Genomic DNA, 18,877 nt, shown 5'->3' with positions numbered 1-18,877 from the left:
ATTTTGCTTTAGTGTTTGAAACTCAGTTCAAAACGCGAAAATGTTTAATACAGGCTTTTATTAAAAATCTATAGATAAGAGTATGACTTTTCCTTATTCAACTTCAATCGCTTACAGAAACGAGGTCACTTATTTTGCATGGCGTATTCAGTATTACCCTTGCTTATGGGTAGAGGAAAAAAAATAAACCTAACAATTCTAATTCCTTTCCATAGAACAACAGCAGCATATATCGCGTTTACAGAAACAAGCTACCAGTTTGGGGAAAAACCCAGCACTGGAAAGGTTAGGACATAACCCGAGCGATATCGAATGATATATCGCCATCGGTTTGAATTACGATCGTATTTTCTCGTACGCTAAGAATATATACATGGAATGACATGATGAATTATCTATTGGTCCATTAAATTCGTAGAGTTTCATCAAGCTCACTTATATATATATATATACCTATAGGTCTCGAAGAGGAAGAAAAAGAAGAGAAAAATACTGTTGCTTTCATTGCATTAGAAGGGAGGGGGGAGTGAAGTTAATTTCCCCTCTTCCACTATCATACTTTTTATGCAATAAATAACTGCTTTCTTGCGTTTTCTTCCTTTTCTTTAAGCGACGTTTGCGTTTGCTTAAAATAAACGTTGAGAGCAGATTCGTATATTACCAGTGTTTTATTTTATTTTATTTAATTTTTATTTATTTCAACTTTTATGTGAATCTACGTCACAGTTGAATGGTTTTAACGGTTTTGAAAATATTTTAAAGTCGTTTTCGTCTTGAATTTCAATAGTGGAAATTGATTCGCACTCGATTTTTTTTTTAATATCATTTCGAAAAAGATATCGTCCGGCACAGCCTTTTTATATCGTTATGCTATGAAAAAAGTTTTTTAAGTGTGTCATATTCCATGGAACAATGGACATCGTTTTCTGTGCTTTTTCTGTGCTGGAATTCTTAGTTTGATTTATTTCGTGTTTTTACTGCCACTTTCAGATAATAGTTAAAATAAAATGATAAATTGATAAAGTAGTCTAACATTTATATTTTAATATTGATGAATTTTTGTTTATTTATTTTATGTTTCATTGAATTCCTAAGATTAATAACTCAGAATTTCAGCACTTTTCTACTTATGCCTAATTTGAAAAAAGTTCTTTTGCAATAAATTACCAGCAATATCATTAAAGAATTGAAAACTGAATGGAAATGTATGAAATCTGTATCACAAAAATATCTATGCATTTAAAGTATTACTAATATAAAAGAGGCAGAAATATTTTAAAGTATTTTCTTTCTTTGTGAAGAAAAAATAAAATAATGAAATTTCAATAACGTGTTTACTTAGAAAATTATTTATTTAAAGTATTTTCTTTCTTTGTGAAGAAAAAATAAAATAATGAAATTTCAATAACGTGTTTACTTAGAAAATTATTTAATGTAAAATAAAGTTTTAAGTTAAAAAAAATGGTTATGATTTCTAATGAAAAAAAATTCTCTGCTTTCAATTTATTTAAATGTGATGAATGTGTTGAAATAGAGTTTTCAAAATTTAAATACTTATAATTTTCGCTGTAGAATTGTTTGAGTCTGAATAAGTGCATTATTAGATTTTATTTCATGCAAAGAGTTTATTTTAATACATGAAAAATAACTTCATTTTTCGAAAAATATAGAAAAAGAAACTCTCTGGCAGTTGTTTTATTCAATTTTAAACTTCGTTGATGTAAAAGTAAATAAATATAACGCACTTTTGGTAAGGCAATATAAATATAAGTGCTAAGACGCTGATATTTAAGCTGTATATGTAATTAGATATTTATATTAAAGAATATAAAATAGATAAAATATAACAAACTGACTTTGTGCGTTTTAATGCCCGAAGGGGACAAGTGAGTAAGTTATATAACATATAAAATGCCTATTATTATAAGATCTTTAAGATATAATACATAATAAAGCACAATTTAATATATTTAAAATGCATAGACTTAAGGTAATAAGAGTTAATAAAATTATAAGACATTTCAGATGCATATAAATAAGATATAATAGGGTATAACAGATGTAATATTTGCAGATATAACTTAATAAGGCAATTTTGGGGAAACAAAATGATTTTATAGTCCACTGAGAAGAAAAGTCTGGTCAAACTACCAAAATATGGTAAAATTTACCGCACATTTCTGACCACACCAAGACCTTGGTAATTTTTACCGAAGCGCTTTGGCAATGATGATTTCGGTAAAGTTCATAAATAAGATATGGTCTTAGAATATGAGATAAAATTTGGTAAATGTGGTAAAATTTGGTAATTTTATCATGATGCTATGGATCATGGCATAAAACTATTTATACAGTTAAATATTTTTTCAGTTTGGTATTTTTTACAAAATGCGTTAGAGCTATAATTTTGAAAACCAGAATTTCCAGTAAACCGTTACCATATGAATGGAAAAATTACCAAATGAATGGTGTAAGTACTATATATTATGATTTTATAAACCGGAATTATTATTTTCTTTTTACCAGAAATATCATTATCTTATTGATCGGTAATTTTATCAGAATTTTTTTTTATCAATGTGGTATATTGCCTTTTTCGCAAAATTATAAAGCTTATTTTAATACTGAATACTGCATCTTTGCCAATCGAAGGCACCTTTTTAAGTCAGTCATAGTATATCTATGAAAGAATTTTAAAGTAAGCATAATTAAGAGGGTTTGATGACGTCAGGTTACTTTTGAATATAGGTCATCCTTGAAGCGTTATTAATTTTTCATGCGTCACATGAATTGTTATCTAAAATTCAAAAGTAGTGGGACACTGGACAATAATTATAGCATTTTATAATTGTATTTTGCTAAAGTTCGTAATCTATTTCTTTACAACTGATAATATAACTTACATAATTTTGGACATTCTAAGAAAATATATGACTTTATTTTTTTTATTTTTTTTGACATTTGAGAACGAGTTTGTTTTTTACTTTCTATTAATATTTTTAACCCTTTTTAATAAACAGAATAAAAATCAATTTCATGTAAACACTATATTATAGCATTTATATATTATTTTATATTATTATTTTACATAATTATTTTAAATTTTTGTAATACTCTTTGGTACTTTGAAATGATATTTGTAATCATATGTTTGCTTAATAAATTTTTGCTGTAATTGTTTGGAATTAAATTGAAAAATTTAATACATAACATTCTTTTTGCAAATAAGAATACTCCAAATAGTTAACCAAAGTAACATGGAATAATAATATCGAATATTAGAAAAGAAGAAATAAGAAGCTTAAAGGTAATTAACTGAACGCATTAAAGAAGATTTAAACGTAATGTAGGTCAGCTATTACTGTATATATCGAATCACATTTATATTAGAAGATATATTATGAGCATAAATAGAGGATAAATTGCGTGTTTTTTTTTATAAATTTTACAAATATATATGTGTTTACCTGTCTTTATAAAGGGAACATAGAATATATCTCTGTATTATTTATGTAATTTATATGCCTTCTCGTACTGACCAAGAAATAAATGACGAAAATGTCTATTATATACAACATTTTTGTCATGAATATAAACATATCAGAGGGCTTGACCAATGATGTGACCATTAAGAGTCATTCGTCAGACATCGGAGAACCACCCTTTTCTAAGAAACGATATCGTAGAAAAAAAATCTTTTACTAGAGAAGACACATAGTGGAGAAAAAGATCACGATGAAATATATCTCGTGATGAAATATTTATTAGTTAACCAAAAGAAAAAGAAAAAATATATATATTCTGATTTATTTTACGGAGTATAGATATATCGGGAAAGAGAATGAAAAGTATGTTTGTGGGGCGCGTTTTCAAGGAATTTGAATTTTATTCGATGATATATGTATCCTGTTTTTCTTAGTGAAGAACTTTTCTGTTTTTTTTCCTTCTGTTTATTTGCTACAGATTCAGAGATATATTTTTTCTTCTTTAGTATGGAATGTATTCGGAACAAGTCTCGAAATATTTTTCTATTTGTCCGCAATGTCAATTTTAACGTTTTGATTAATTTGTAGAACTTTTATGAGTTCTATTCGTCCCATGTTTGAGTATATAATAAAATGGTAAAGCGAATATCTTATATATATATATTTTAGCCAGAAAAGTAATTCAGTTAAAGATGTTAATACAGATCTAAAGAAATATATATACCTTTAAGCTTTGACGTTTTCGTAAACATTAGAAAATTTGTAACCTTTGCAGTGCCGTATATCTTATTATCCTAATAATTTATTTATTTTATGCTTTTAGTTTTACCAGCCAATATATATTTTTTATTAATTATTTATAATAATATTTTTGTAAATATTAATTATTTTATAGTGATTTATACAATACTCTATTAAAAGTAACCGAATACTGAAAAAAACAAACGTGTATATTATCGTTCTATTTAAGGAATGATATTTAATATAAACTTGATAGTTTTTTTTATCAAGCTTGGTTTTTGTCAGATTTCATGAGTAAGCTAATTCAAATATATTATACAGCTTCAATCAGAAAAGTAATTTAATTCAAGATTTTAATAAATATCTAAGAAGAAGTGTGTATCTTTTGGCGTTTTAGTATACATTAGAAAGTTGGTAACCATTTCAGTATCATAAAAAGTCTACTATATTACTCAAGTATAGCTCTATTTGACAATGAAAATGTTTTCCTTTTAAATATTTCATACATAACAAAAATATTCAATGAATATAGAAGATATTTCACCATATTATTGTGAGAATAATAATTATTTTAAATTTACTAAACTAAGTAATCCCCTGATTTTATTAGTTAGCAATTTAAAAAAAAATTTCATGCATATTTTAGCTAGAGAATTTATTCAGTTAGATGTTTATAAAAGTATAATACTATGTATACCTTTAACATTTGACATATTAGAAAATTAGTAACCGTTCTAATAGCGTATGAATTCATTCAATAACAATTTTCTAGATATTGTAAATTTTGTATTGCAAATATTTAAATTATGTGTAATTATAAGTCACAGAAAAATACTATTAGGAACACGAGAAAATAAATATTGAAGCTTTAAATATTGATGCAAAGATAAAGCTGCTAATTTTTCTAATTTTTCTAAGAATTGTGAAAATTAAATAAAAATTACATTGATGAAAAAAAAAAAAAAACCGCATGCTGTTTCGATTTTTGACTTCTCTTACCCCCTTGTCAACAAAAATAAGCAAATTACAAACCCTATTTGCGTAAGAAAATGGCAACAACCCTCCTCGTTTTTCTCTTTAACTTTGACTCTTTACTGAAACTTTAGAATTTTAGATTAACTTCAAATAAAAGATTGTATAACAAAGATTGCATTAAAAAGTTTGTATTTAATGAAAAGTTTATCTTTTCCTTGAACAAAATTTTTTTTCCTTCCTTTCCTAATTTAATTTTTATTACAAATTTGAAGTTTTTTGCAAATTTAATTTTATTCTTAATTTTAAAAGAAATTGAAAACAAGAGGATTTTAGAGTTTTAGGTAAGCATTGCTCTTACCCTTCCTTCTTCTCAGTAAAAGTAAATAAATCACAAACACTTTTAATTTTCTCAATGCTTGCATACTATTTGAATGGCCCATTTAGTCTCATAATTTATTAGGAAAGTTTTATATTAATTACAAGAAAGGTTATTTTATGAATTGCAAATAAATTAACCCGAGTTTTACTGCAATTTTTTTTATTGGTATTATTTGCTTTTTGCGTAATTTTTGTATTGTTATTTGTTATTAATATTTTTTTTTATTAATTAATCACAAAAATGCACCGACTTCTTCTACGTGAGTCATTTTCATTACTGTAAGTATAAAAAATTTTTAAAAAATTTTAATAATATTATTTAAGTTAAATAAAATTTTTAATTAAAACAAAGGCATTAATTTTAATTAAAATTTTTCACACCTCAACAGTTGTCTACAAAATCAATGTAAAAAAGGAAAACAGTGAATGAAACGAAGCCTTTCTTTCGCTGCCAGTTAGTCACAAAAAAGTATAAAAAAATCATAAAAAAAATGCATATATATATGAATAAAAAAGCGTTTGAAAGAGAAAGTATCAAAATTCCAGTAATTACGCATATTTTTTGAACTTGGAAAACATCTTCACGCTTTGATGATTCTGGCAATCAATCGACATTGCCTTACGTTTTTTTTATGTATTTTTTTAAGCTGTCTGCCGCTCTGCAACTAATTGTTTAGGTCACAAGGTTGCACGTGCGAAGTATAGCTTAGGAATCATTTTTATTCATCACTCATGGATTGAACCTATAGTTACATCGATATGGGGCTCGCGTCCAAATTAAAACAATTTGATTGTCTTTCCTTTTTTTCTAAATTTTCACACAAAAAAAAGAGAAAAAACACTAGTTATATACATGCATATATAATTGTAATTTTGTAATTTTTAGTATTAGTTAAAAAGAATAATAAATTTCAATTAGTTAGTAGTAATAGTTTTTAATTCACTATTTTTTACTTTGATTATATAAATTTTAAGGGTCTTGGTGTTCAGCCTACATTAAAAAAAAAAAAAAGAAAAGAAAAAACAGAATCAAATTGCGGTAAAAAGTACCGGCACTCAGGATGCCAGCTTTTTCACAGTGAAATCTATTTTTACAGTTAAGTTTTTTGGAATAAAAAAAAAAATCTCGTATGCCATAAACTTTGCATTATTATTGACTATAAAATCACTATATCACTGTAATTAAATAAATCTTACTGTAAAAATTATTGTATTAAATATTTTCTGTAAAAAATAATTTTACGGTGAAATGAATTTTAAGGATGCTACTATTAGGGTGCCAGTTCTTTTAACCGCAATTTGACCAGGAATTTTTTTTAGAGTACTGTTCTCTTTTTCTTTTGATGTGCAACTATTTTAAAGCTTAAAATATATAAATTTTTGAAGTATCTAATTGAATAAATTAATTTAAAATTAAATTAAAGTATATTTAATTTATCCAGCATATTTGAAATGCGTTTATTGAATGAAGAATTTTTTTTCCATCCAATTATAGAAAAATGTACAATTTGTATTAGTATTTTAGGACTTCAATCCCTCAATATTATTTAAATCAGTATTATTCGAGCTTTATAAAAGACTGCTATTATTTGTTTGAATAAGTTAATATCAAATTGTTAGTAAAAATAGCACGCGCTTAGTAAAATAAATGCTTAATACCATTCAATCAAAAGATTAAAGATTTACAAATTGTACATTATCACTTTGGAGATGAGCCCCCATAAAAGAAAAACGCTTACATTGTCAGACATCGAAAATTGGTCTTTCATATTGTTGTGTTTTTTTAACATCCACAGCAATCACAAGAAAAAGACACGCGAAAGCGATTTGTACATGATATTGTGGAAATTCTGTAGTTGCCTTGATTGCTACTTGATTTCATCTTGAGCACGCGTCCGATGTCTATTCACTCTTAATCACGTGATGAGATACGTTCTCTTGCGATTGTTTATCTCATAAACAATTGAGTTATTGGCACAACTTCTTTTATTCTGTATTTTTAAGAAAAGGAATTTCTTTTGCTGTTACAAATTGAAAGATTTCCTGCTTCGTAACAAAATGTATGTCAGTTAATATAACATTATTCGTTTTACGTAGTATGAAATGAATGTTAAAAGGTTGAGTTAATAACAATAAATAACTTTTTATTTTTTTAAACAATATAATATAATATAATATAATATAATATAACATAACATAACATAACATAACATAACATAACATAACATAACATAATATAATATAATATAATGTAATGTAATATAATGTAATGTAATGTAATGTAATGTAATGTAATGCAATGCAACGCAACGCAACACAGCGTAGCGTAACGTAACGTAACGTAACGTAACATAACATAACATAACATAACATAACATAATTCAATGCAATACGTTATACCATGTAATAAAATATAATGTAATGTTATGTAATGCAAGTTAACACAATAGGGTGCGGTGGCATATTGGTTACTGATCAGTCAATTAAGAAGGACCGGTGTTCTACGTTCGGTCGCGGTTTGCAGGCCAGTCAGTTTCAATTAGTTACAGAGCGGTCAATGTTCAAAAGATGACCATTTGCTATCGCCAAGCTGTTGGTCTAAAATTGTGAAGCTTTAATCAACAAGTGGTTTCTAGCGCAATTGCTTTGTTTTATTAAACCACATAAATGCTTTTTACAAATCTGTTCCTTTTTCTGCTAGTACGGATAGAAAACAGTGATTAAATTGACGAAATTTAATTGCATCAAACCCAATGATACTTTTTATGGTGGTATATGTTTATGAATAAAAAAGCACTATAAATGCTTATATTTATCAATAAAAATTCACTGTAAATGGAATTGACAAATCTGCTCCTACTTCAACTAGTACAAGCTTAAAATAGTAATTTAAGTTCGTCTTATAGAACGAATGCTTCGAATCCAAAGTAGTGATGATTTTACGCTAAAATAACTGTAAATGCATTTTACAAAACGGTGCCTAATTCTACAAAAATTTTAGAAATTTAGTCATGTTGAATCCTAATGTCACTCGCAGTTGGTGCAACCTTAATATGCTGTTTCATATTATCGCAAATTTAAACTTAATTACACGATTTTCTAGTTTAACTTGAACAGTAGCATTCTTCAGTTGAACACCTTATTAAGGTTGCAGAAAATCTGCACCGTATTATGATTCAGCGTACGGAAATTATGGTTCAGCATTGAACAGAATTTTTTGATTACGTAGTACAAACTTACATTGGCAATTCCATAGTAAACGTAAAAGAATGTGCAACTTTTTTTCTTTTTTCGATATCAACCGTCTTTTTGATGAATGATGATGAAAACACATAGTAGCGTGATTGCGTGATCATAGTTACTTTCATTCATAAAACAAAATACGCATTACGTGTTGAGCGAAGGATGGGAAATAAATGTGGACATTTTTTGCGTGACATTTAAAAGTTTCGTACAGAGTGACTGAGAGTTGGGGGTGTAGAGCGTTGAATGTCGATATGTTGTCGCTATTTCCGGTTTCCCATGATTCGAAATCATTTGCATAGCCAAACAAGACGGCTAAATTGAATGTAGGCATGATTTTTTGAAGGTAATAATTTCTTTTCGGAAATAGGATATTGAATTTTATTTGAGGTTTAATTGATTCGATTTTCATGACAGCAATTAATAAAAGAATCCTTAAAATCAAAGACTTGAATGGAGGTATTCAAACAAATTATATTTTATTTGATAAATTTGGTGTAGATAAATAATTTTTTTTAATAATGAGAGCTGATATCTTCTAATTTTAAAATTAGTCTTAATTGATTAATTACTAAACTAAATCAGTCAGATTAAACATAAAAATCTATTTCGTTCTATTAAATTTCTTACTCTGTTGCGTTAAGAATTAGTTTAGACCTGATAGCTGTAATTTTAGTTAATGGCTGCAATTTTACTAATTCGTCAAACGGTTTAAACTTTTGAGAAACAACTAACCAATAGTAAGAAATGGAATTTTTGTTATTTTTTATCAAGTAATGACAGACTTCTTTTACTAAATCATTTTGTTTGTGCTTACAATTTTGTTTGTGTTTGCAAATAAGAAGTTGGTCGTCACGAAATTTTTAATGCTTAAACTTCCATGAAACCTAAAGCCTAGAAAGGGTATGTTTTAGGTTTTAAAATGAAAAGTGTAAAACACTGAATTTTTTCCTTATATTACTTCTATAACAAACTAAATCCCTACAATACCTTATAAATGCTTTTAGCATGATTCTTATTTTAATTTAGTATTTCTGAATTAATTAGATTGTTCCTGATAATAAATTAGCCCAAGGTAAAAATGTATAATAAGTAATAGTAATTATTTTAAAAGTTAATTACATAAAAATATTTTTTGAAAAATGAATTAATCAGATTTTTCCTGATAAAGATACAAAGGCGTAATAATTCGTTTAAAAATTAATTATGTAAGTAATATTCAGCGTTTTTATTAATTTAAGCATTTACAAAGATTTATTATTTTATAATAGATTTGTTGTATGCAAATTCTAAAAAAATTCTATACAACATTACAATCTCTAAAATTTTTATGTAAAATTAAGCAACTTTAGAAATATCGTGTTTTGTTTAGTCATTTCGGTTTGTTGGAAAACCAAATGAGTATAAAAAAATGAAATAAATACTTAAAACAAACAGTCGATTTATTGTCCTGCATAGGACGGATAAAATGATTTGAAAGCTTATATTTTTCTGCAGCAACTTGCATCGCAGTTCATTTAAATAAATAAAAGAACTGAAAAATGTGATATATATAAATGTGATATAACTTATTTGGGGTGGCTAATTAATTATTGAAATATTATACTTGTGCACTTTGATAATAAAATAAAAGCCAAGTAGCAAAAAATACCCACGAAATGCAATGTTTGAAGATTTTTAATCTCGTAATCCAAATATTACATAAACATTACATTATTACATTTTTTACAGTCGGTATAGACTGTAAAGAAAGCATTGTTGTTACAGCATTAAATATTTCAAGAATGGCTCAGAGTAATAATAAAATTGATAAGATAAACATATGGATTTATATTGCAAATACGTAATGATATTAATAAGGATGTAAAAGATATTACTTTTTTTATATCGTCACACCCAGAGGGTTTCTATTGAAAAGGGCGAAGTGTGGATTTCTTGTGACAGGTTTTAAAGACACGCCCGTGAGGTTATAAAAAGAATATTAAAAATGCTGCAACCCCTGTGAGTATATCCCTCTTCCTATTTACCTATTTTCGAAATTCTAATACCGAAATTAATCTCGAACAAAAACTTATTGTAGATTGTTCCATTAAAAACTTTTCGAAATTAAAAATTTAAATATCATATTAATTAAACAAATTTTTTAGTCAAATTTAAAAATCCTTACGTCTCTCGGAATAAGTCTAAAATTTCATTTCTTTTGGGTTCTAAAATGGAATTTAATAATATGTACAAGTCAAATTTTAGTTCAATGTAAAGTTTAGAATGTAAAAGTAATGTAAAAATTTAAGGAAAAGTAATATTTAGGTATAACTTTTAGATGTTTTGGAATCTATATGTAAATTTGTATCTAACATTAAACTTGTGAACATAAACTTTTTTAAATTCTTAAGTCTACATAATAAGGCATGTATTTTTTTACATTTGTCTTTTCATTTGAATTTTATGCACATTTTTAAATTTGTAAATTTTTAATTTTTCATTTCTATGTTTATATGCTTTTTAAAAATGCTTTCATGTTTACATCATTTTATAAATTTTATTTACAAGTTAAGAACCACCCATTTCATTCAAGAAATGCATAATCAAAATTAGACTTTTATTTTACTTCAAGTTATACATAATATTAAACTAATTTCTGTTTTAAGAAACACACGAGTCTGTTAATCACCAAACTAAAATTATTTTTAGTTAATTCCTTAGCAACACTCCAATAAGTTCTTAAAAATTAAAATAACCAAAAACTCCATAGCTTTTCCACTGATTAATTTTCAGCACGATTTTAAGTGGATGCAAATTTCACGCACTATTACATATCTCAAGTACTACAGTTCATTAAATAATATAACTAGTTCTCTATTGAGCCCACAGCCCTACAACAAAATCTTCATACACCCCCTCCCCCCTCCCGTGGAACTCTTTCCTCCATGGAACACGCCAAGGGAAAGCTCAAACATCCATAAAGTCATTTGTAAAGTGGGGGAGAGAAAGTGGAAGAAATAAAAAAAGAAAAGAAAAAGGAAAAGCAGAGAGAAAAGAGAAATTTTTGGGGTGGAATGGGGTTTCGGTTGTTGGTTTCGGCGCCGGCGCTTGGAAGGGGAATATGCCGCGATAGCCGTGAGAGCCGTGCCGCAAAACTAACTGAGATTTTTCGCATATGTCTTTTTCGGTGTCGGCGCCGCGGATACGTGTTAAAAGATGTATTTTGTTCCAATTCGAACAAACGCTTGGTTGTTTTGGGATTCGACTTTTTTTTTGCGAGTAATTTTTGAGTAATAAAGCTGTTATTCGAATCCGCGCTGCTGATTCAGTATTTTTGCGAAGAGAGACATATATTTTAAATGGTTTATTATTTACTATTTAATTAATAATTTTAATAATGGTACGTGACTGAAGAAGCATTTGACAAAAGATGCGTTTAAAATTATGTATTTTATAATTTGAACAAAATTTTTGTTTGTTTTGGGATTCAACGTTTCTTATGAGTAATAAAGCTGCTTTTCGAATTCTAGTTTTTTGTTAAATTTTTATTTATTTATTATTTACTTGCTTATTTATTTTTTAATGGGAAATTTACTTAAATTGCGTAGTATTTTAGTTACAATTTATAATTTAATTTTAAAATGATTCAATAATTATATGCTTTAAAAGATGTAATTGATAAAAGAAGTTATATTTTGTTAAAATTTGAGCAAACTCTTAGGTGCTTTGAAATTCTATTTCTTTAGTAATGGTTTTTCAGTCATTAAGCTTGCAAAGGAACATATTTTAATTGATTTTGTAGTTCAATTCTCATCATTTACAATTTTACTTTAGAGTAATTTGAATAATGCCTGTAAAATGATGTAGTATTTGCCAAAAAAGTAGGGTATTAAAAGATGAGTTTTTGCTGGTTTTGGGATTTTGCTATTATATTTTTGATTTATTATTAAAAAAAAAAAATTATGATTTGTCGATTATTTTTTGTAATTTATTTTCAATGAATTAGAACTCATTTTTACTCATGTAAATGTAAACATACATTCGTTATGAATTTCATAAGCATATTTGCAGTTTATAAATGTCATTTAAATGTTAAGAGCGATACATTTCTTTTAGAATTAAATATACGTTATGTGTTACTGTTATTACATCCAATAAATACAGTAGAATTAAACCATGATACTCGAAAAAATTGCATGAAAAAATAATGCATTGTGGTAGTATTTATTACATTATTAAAATGGTAAAAAATTTTGAAATCCTCTATTAAAAAAATTATAAAAAATATTAATTAGCAATAAATTTTTTTTCAAAATATTATTATCTAAAGTCAACATATTTTATGCATAGAAAAAATGCATCAACTTTAGCCAAGATTGTTGTTACTTTTTGTGAAAAAGCAAAAAGGCATTTTCTATACTACTTTTACAATTTTAGAGCAAATTTGTAAAACAATATTTAATATCTTTTTTTAAAACTATTTTGGTAAATTTTAATCATCTTGTACCTACCAAAATAATTTCTTTCTTTGCTGTATAAAGTTTCATACTGCTTCTTTCTTTATGAGAATAAAGATATCAATAAATATATATTCATTCATTCATTCATTCTCAAGAAACATAATTTCATTGTGTCATTTCTTATTTCAATTCCCTAAAAAATTATCTAAAATACATAAATAACAATTAATCTGATAATTTCTAGTAAAAAATGCACACAAGCACGTGAATACCTAATTTCACTTATCATTTAAATGTTAGTCATTAATTATAAATAATTATTAGATGCAATTACGGGAAATTTTATAATTATTTAATGTTTAAAATAGGCGAATAAAGCGTTTTTTATTTTAATCCTTAAAAAAATATGCACTACCTACAATTTATTATTAATTTTAAAACTGGAAAGGAAAATAACAAAATTATTATTTTAACTATTAATTATTAATTTAAAAAAGGAAAAAATGCAGATTAGATTTCTAACTTTTATTCCTTTTCTTGAGTAAATCACATTTTGCAATTTAAGGTTAAATGTCTTTGGTGAAATGCAATAAAATCCATAACTTTCAGAAACATAAAATGTCACAGATTTTAAAGCGGAATTCTAGTCCATTAGGGTTGAATTTTGAACCTATTTTGATTTATTAAAAAATTTTCCTCTTTAAATCTCTATTTAAAATGATGTTACACAATGTTAGAAATTTTGGAACGTATACAAACATCGTTAATTGTAACTCTAAATGTATAATTAATTAAATTATTTCTAACTAAATAGAAAAACCGTTTAGTTTTTATAATTGTATTAAAAAACATAAAGTACTTTTCGAATTAATACTATTTTAATTTTTTTCTAACTGTTGTAGGAAGGAAATACTCTACCTGTAAATAATTTTTTCAAAATTTGTTTGGAGCTTATCAGTGCGAAAAGTGTTTTTATATTATTAATGACCAACATTTAATTTCTTTTTCAATAAAAACATTAAGAAGGGAAATTTTTTCCCTATTTGATTTCCCTCTATTCATTTAATGTTTATATGGTTATTAAGTTAAATGCATTTTCGGCATTAACATAATGCATAAAAACACTTTCCTTTTTTTGCTACTAAAAAGAAGAAGAAAAAACATTTCTTCCCCAAAGTTGCTTAAAAATTAAAGAATTTTAGACGCTTAATAATGTATTTACGAACGCAACATAAGCACTGAATCGATTAAAAATTAAGTATGTTTACTAGATTTCTCAAATTATCTAGCAGGATTGGATTTTTTCTATTATATTTTAAATGAGTAATTGCTGTAAATTAGTTTTTTTTTTCTTCAGTTTTTTCTTAAATCAACTTTTAAAAATACCGCTGTATCGTTGAAAGTAATGCCTGCAACAAAAAGGTTCGAAGTGTTTATCGTTATGGGAAAAAAATATTTCCAGCGGAAAAAAGGTGACTCGCTTAGAATTACTTTTTTTTCTAAAGATTAAACGAATATAAATAAATATTTTAAAAGAAAAAAAAAGCTTTTAATGCTTATTGCCAATTAAATTTGGTATTAAAAATGGAAACCATCAATGCGCATTCTTGAATTATCTTTAAATTTTTTGGGGGAAAGAGCCTATTCCTGCAATTATGGTGCAATAAACAAAATCACTTAGGTTCATTATCAAATTTACCGCTCAATTCACTCTTAGGAAATCTTAATCGGTAATTGAACTACTAAAGTTTCTATACTTAAAAATAAAATAAAAAATGAAAAAAGAAATCTTGAATGCAAAATTCTACATCAACTTGTAGTAAAAAGTACCAGTAGCCAGGGTACTCATATTTTTATTGTAAAACTCATTTTTAAAGGAACAACGCGCTACGGAACAAAAAATCTGATATGCCGTAATTTTTATAGTAATAATTATCATAAAGTTACTGAATCACTCTAATAAAATAAATATTACTTTAAAAATTACGGTATAATATTGTACGGAAGAAGTTTCCCTAAAGTGCAGTACCGTATTTGGTTCCGAAATTTTTTAAACTGTGTGCCACGATGTTTTGCCGAATAAGCCGCAAGAGTTGTCACCGCACTAAAGGAATTTTTGTATAATAATTTGTTTGCTTACCTTTCCCCCCCCCCCTTTATTATGCAAAATTTAAATTTTTTTAATATTCGGGTGTTCCACAAAGACAAGCCATTAATAAAAATAGAAGAAAAATAAAATATAAATAAGTAAGCACAAAATAAACAAAAGTTTGAATGACACTGTTCTGAAGAATTGAGAAGAATTGGTTTATAACAGTTGATGATTGGACTTCAAATAGCTGCTTTTTATCTTTTTTTTTTTCTTTTATCATAATTTTTCCATTTCAGTATATTCAGATAAAGCGAAAAAAAAATGTTGCTAAGTATAAAATTATTGGAAAACACTGTTTAAAGGAATTGATGAGAAGTAGTTTGGAAACTAAAATCGAATGAAAAAAATTCATTTGTATTAAACTCGTTAAAAGATTTAATTGGTTTACAAATTGCTGCCATTTTTTTTAAATTTCCTTTTTCATTTCCTTGTATTTCGCTGCATCAATTAAAATAATAAATAAATAAATAAATCCGACTTAATTAATTAACCATTAAAAATGTCTGGAAATCACTGCTTTAAAGAATTGGGATTGCAACAAAAACCTGATCAGAAAAACCTTCCCTAGTAAGACTAGTTTCGCGAAAAGATTCAATAGATTTCAAATTGTTACCATTTTTTTCTCAATATTCGATTCCATTATATTCAAGTTTGCTAAAATAAATAAATAAATCAGGCATTTTTAGTTAACGTTGCTCAAAAGAATTGAGGAGAAATGGTTCAAAACCCAAACTGATGAGAAAAATCCTCTCTTGTATACTAGACTCGTGAAAAGATTCGATTGGGTTTCAAATTGCTGCCAACCACAGTTCTAAAGCGAGCAAGGAAAAGCCAATCGATTTTCTGGAAATGACCGGTTGTAAATTTCGGGGTCAGAGCCTTCTGCAGGGTGGAGGGTGCCAGGAAAACGACATTTTAAACGACTTTCACGCAGTCTAGTTGATCCTAAGGATTTCAGACGAGCTCAAAGATGTCATCTTCAACTACATCACGTACCTTGAAAGTTGTAGTGTTTTATCGATTCATAAATTAATGGCTTTTAATGATTTATCGAAACGATATTTGACGATTTCTTCGCGCGCTGTATATTAGATTGAGTGAAATGTATCTTTGCTTTAAAGATACATATATATCAATTACAGATTTCGATTATAGATTTTGTTATCTTTTAAAAAATAAATAAAATGAATTGAAATTTTCCACATTTTTTTGTTTTAAATAACATGCTGGTTTTACGTATTAGAAATATCTAGTATATTACGCAACAATTAATGTCTAAATATACTAAAAAAGAATCAGTAGTGTTTTATGGATCTATAAATAAATGGTTTACTAGTGATTTATATAAACTTTAGTTATACACTTCTTTGCGTGTTGTGTATTAGATTTAATGAAATATATCTTTGCTTTAACGATAAATTTATATAATATCAGATTTTAGAAAGGCATTGTGCAACTTTTTTGAATTGAATTGGAATTTCGAAAATACTATCATCACACAAATAATGTAATAATTTTAAATATCAAATACATTGGATAAAATTGATTTCAGAAATAAAATAAACAATTTCACATGGAATTCACTTTTTTTATTCTGAAAATGAAGGATTTGGGGTAAAATATTCTAAGCCACATTTCTTCTGATGGTATCCTTTTTATACCAAACTGTTCGTTAACATATAACGCTACAAATAAAATTTTTATGCGGGAAAAAATAAAGTTATAGAATACTTTTTACGTGGTAACAGATACAGGAAGTTCTCTAAAAATAATTAAAGAAAAATTAATTAAATGAAATAGCTTAGTTAAAAAATAAACAAATAATGAATCTTAAAATTAATGTCCATTTAAAAAGTCAAACTTTACTACAACGTTTACTGTCTCATTGTGTCTTAATTATTATAAAGATACTGTCTCAATTATTATAAAGAATGAGATCATGTTTCTGTGATCACAAGATCTGAGATCAGCATGAGATCTGATTTTATATTCTATAAGTAAATGGATAAACATCCTAAATTCAACCTTTGATTTTAGTCCAAACTTATAATTTTCAGATTTTGACAAATTTTTTGTGCATTTATTTTTTTAAATTTAAATAAACAGACATGTCTATAATATTGGAGTCATTTACTTTATTCTTGAAGAGAATTTTAATGCATGTACATTAAGGGAAGTCATTAGAGAACATACTGAATGTAGTGCAATAGATTTACTGTAAAAGTAATTAATTAAATAGGGATAAATTACAATATTTTGTATGAAATTATATATTTAGCATTAAAATTAACTGTTTATTTTATGTATTTTTTTTCTTCTTAAAGTTAATTGATTTTACAGGAATATCAATTTCGTTAAATTCATATTTTTGTATTTTTTTTCAGGCCATGGTGGCGTGAACCAGTTGGGCGGCGTATTCGTGAATGGGCGGCCCCTGCCGGACGTTGTCCGTCAGAGGATAGTAGAGTTGGCCCATCAAGGCGTCCGGCCCTGCGACATCAGCAGGCAGCTGAGGGTCTCCCACGGATGCGTCTCCAAGATACTAGGAAGGTAGAGTACATATTTCTTATTTAAATAATACAGTACATATTTCTGATTTGTATTCTACTTTAATGACGCTTTTTATAGTTTTGCACTTTTTCATCTTTAAAACCTTAAAAGAAGAATAAATAAAAGATTTAGAACAATAACAAACAAAAACGGAAAACAAACACCAATATATCCAATTTTTTCCAGAATTTTTTCCCCCATGCTGTGTCGTAATTAAATCTATTTTTTTTAAAGCAAAAATTAAATAAGAACCTTTGTCTTAGGAAAAAAAAGCGTTTAAGTGATTCAAAACTTCTCCCACACTAAGACTGAATGGTAAATTTAACATGTATGCTTTACGACTAGTCATAACTTATAAGGACCACACATATCGAAATTAGTACATGATACACCATTTCTCTCGCCAATGACTGAGGCCAAACGTTTTACTTACGCGCCTTCAACTGCAAATACACCTTTCGCAAAAGTTTAGAACGAGCAGGGAAGCCAGCAAAAACATAATTCCGCTGTAAATAATACCCTTGTTTATTCCATGGTTTTCGAGGCATGCGACGTTAATGAACCAACTTCCTGGGTTTAAACCTTGTCCCTTTTTTACATGGCATACGGATCCGTGTGGATGGTTTCGACGAGAGAGAGAATATAAGATGGCATCATTTTTATTCTTGAACCTTGAGTTGAATCTGTGACAGGTTGATGTATTAAATGAAATCGATCAGAATTTGCAGTGGCTCTTTTTTAAAAGAGTTGGCGAAATCCGATACTGAGTGGTTGGGATGAGATGACTGGAGTTAAAAAGCGTTTCGGTTTTTTTTAAAAAAGAATAAAGTTATTCGGCTGCCGAAAGTTGTGCTAAGAAGTTTAAGAACTTTTTTTCTTTTTCACGTTTCCATGAAAGTGTTAAAGAGTCT

The 18,877-nt window shown here is 27.0% G+C and overlaps 1 protein-coding gene across 3 annotated transcripts in view; it reads left to right on the top strand.

The window, feature by feature from the left end:
- Positions 1-18,877, top strand: part of LOC107437595 (paired box protein shaven) — a 149,865-nt gene that overhangs the window by 18,025 nt on the left and 112,963 nt on the right. For all 3 annotated transcript variants that reach the window (XM_016049655.3, XM_071178837.1, XM_016049653.3), the window contains exon 2: positions 17,801-17,966. In XM_016049655.3, the coding sequence (XP_015905141.1) occupies positions 17,801-17,966 (166 nt within the window). The remainder of the gene's footprint in view (positions 1-17,800; positions 17,967-18,877) is intronic.

The sequence above is a fragment of the Parasteatoda tepidariorum genome, chromosome 3, assembly GCF_043381705.1.
Source record: "Parasteatoda tepidariorum isolate YZ-2023 chromosome 3, CAS_Ptep_4.0, whole genome shotgun sequence".
In the NCBI taxonomy this organism is placed as follows: Eukaryota; Metazoa; Arthropoda; class Arachnida; order Araneae; family Theridiidae; genus Parasteatoda; species Parasteatoda tepidariorum.
This window is presented reverse-complemented; position numbering and strand designations above follow the sequence as displayed.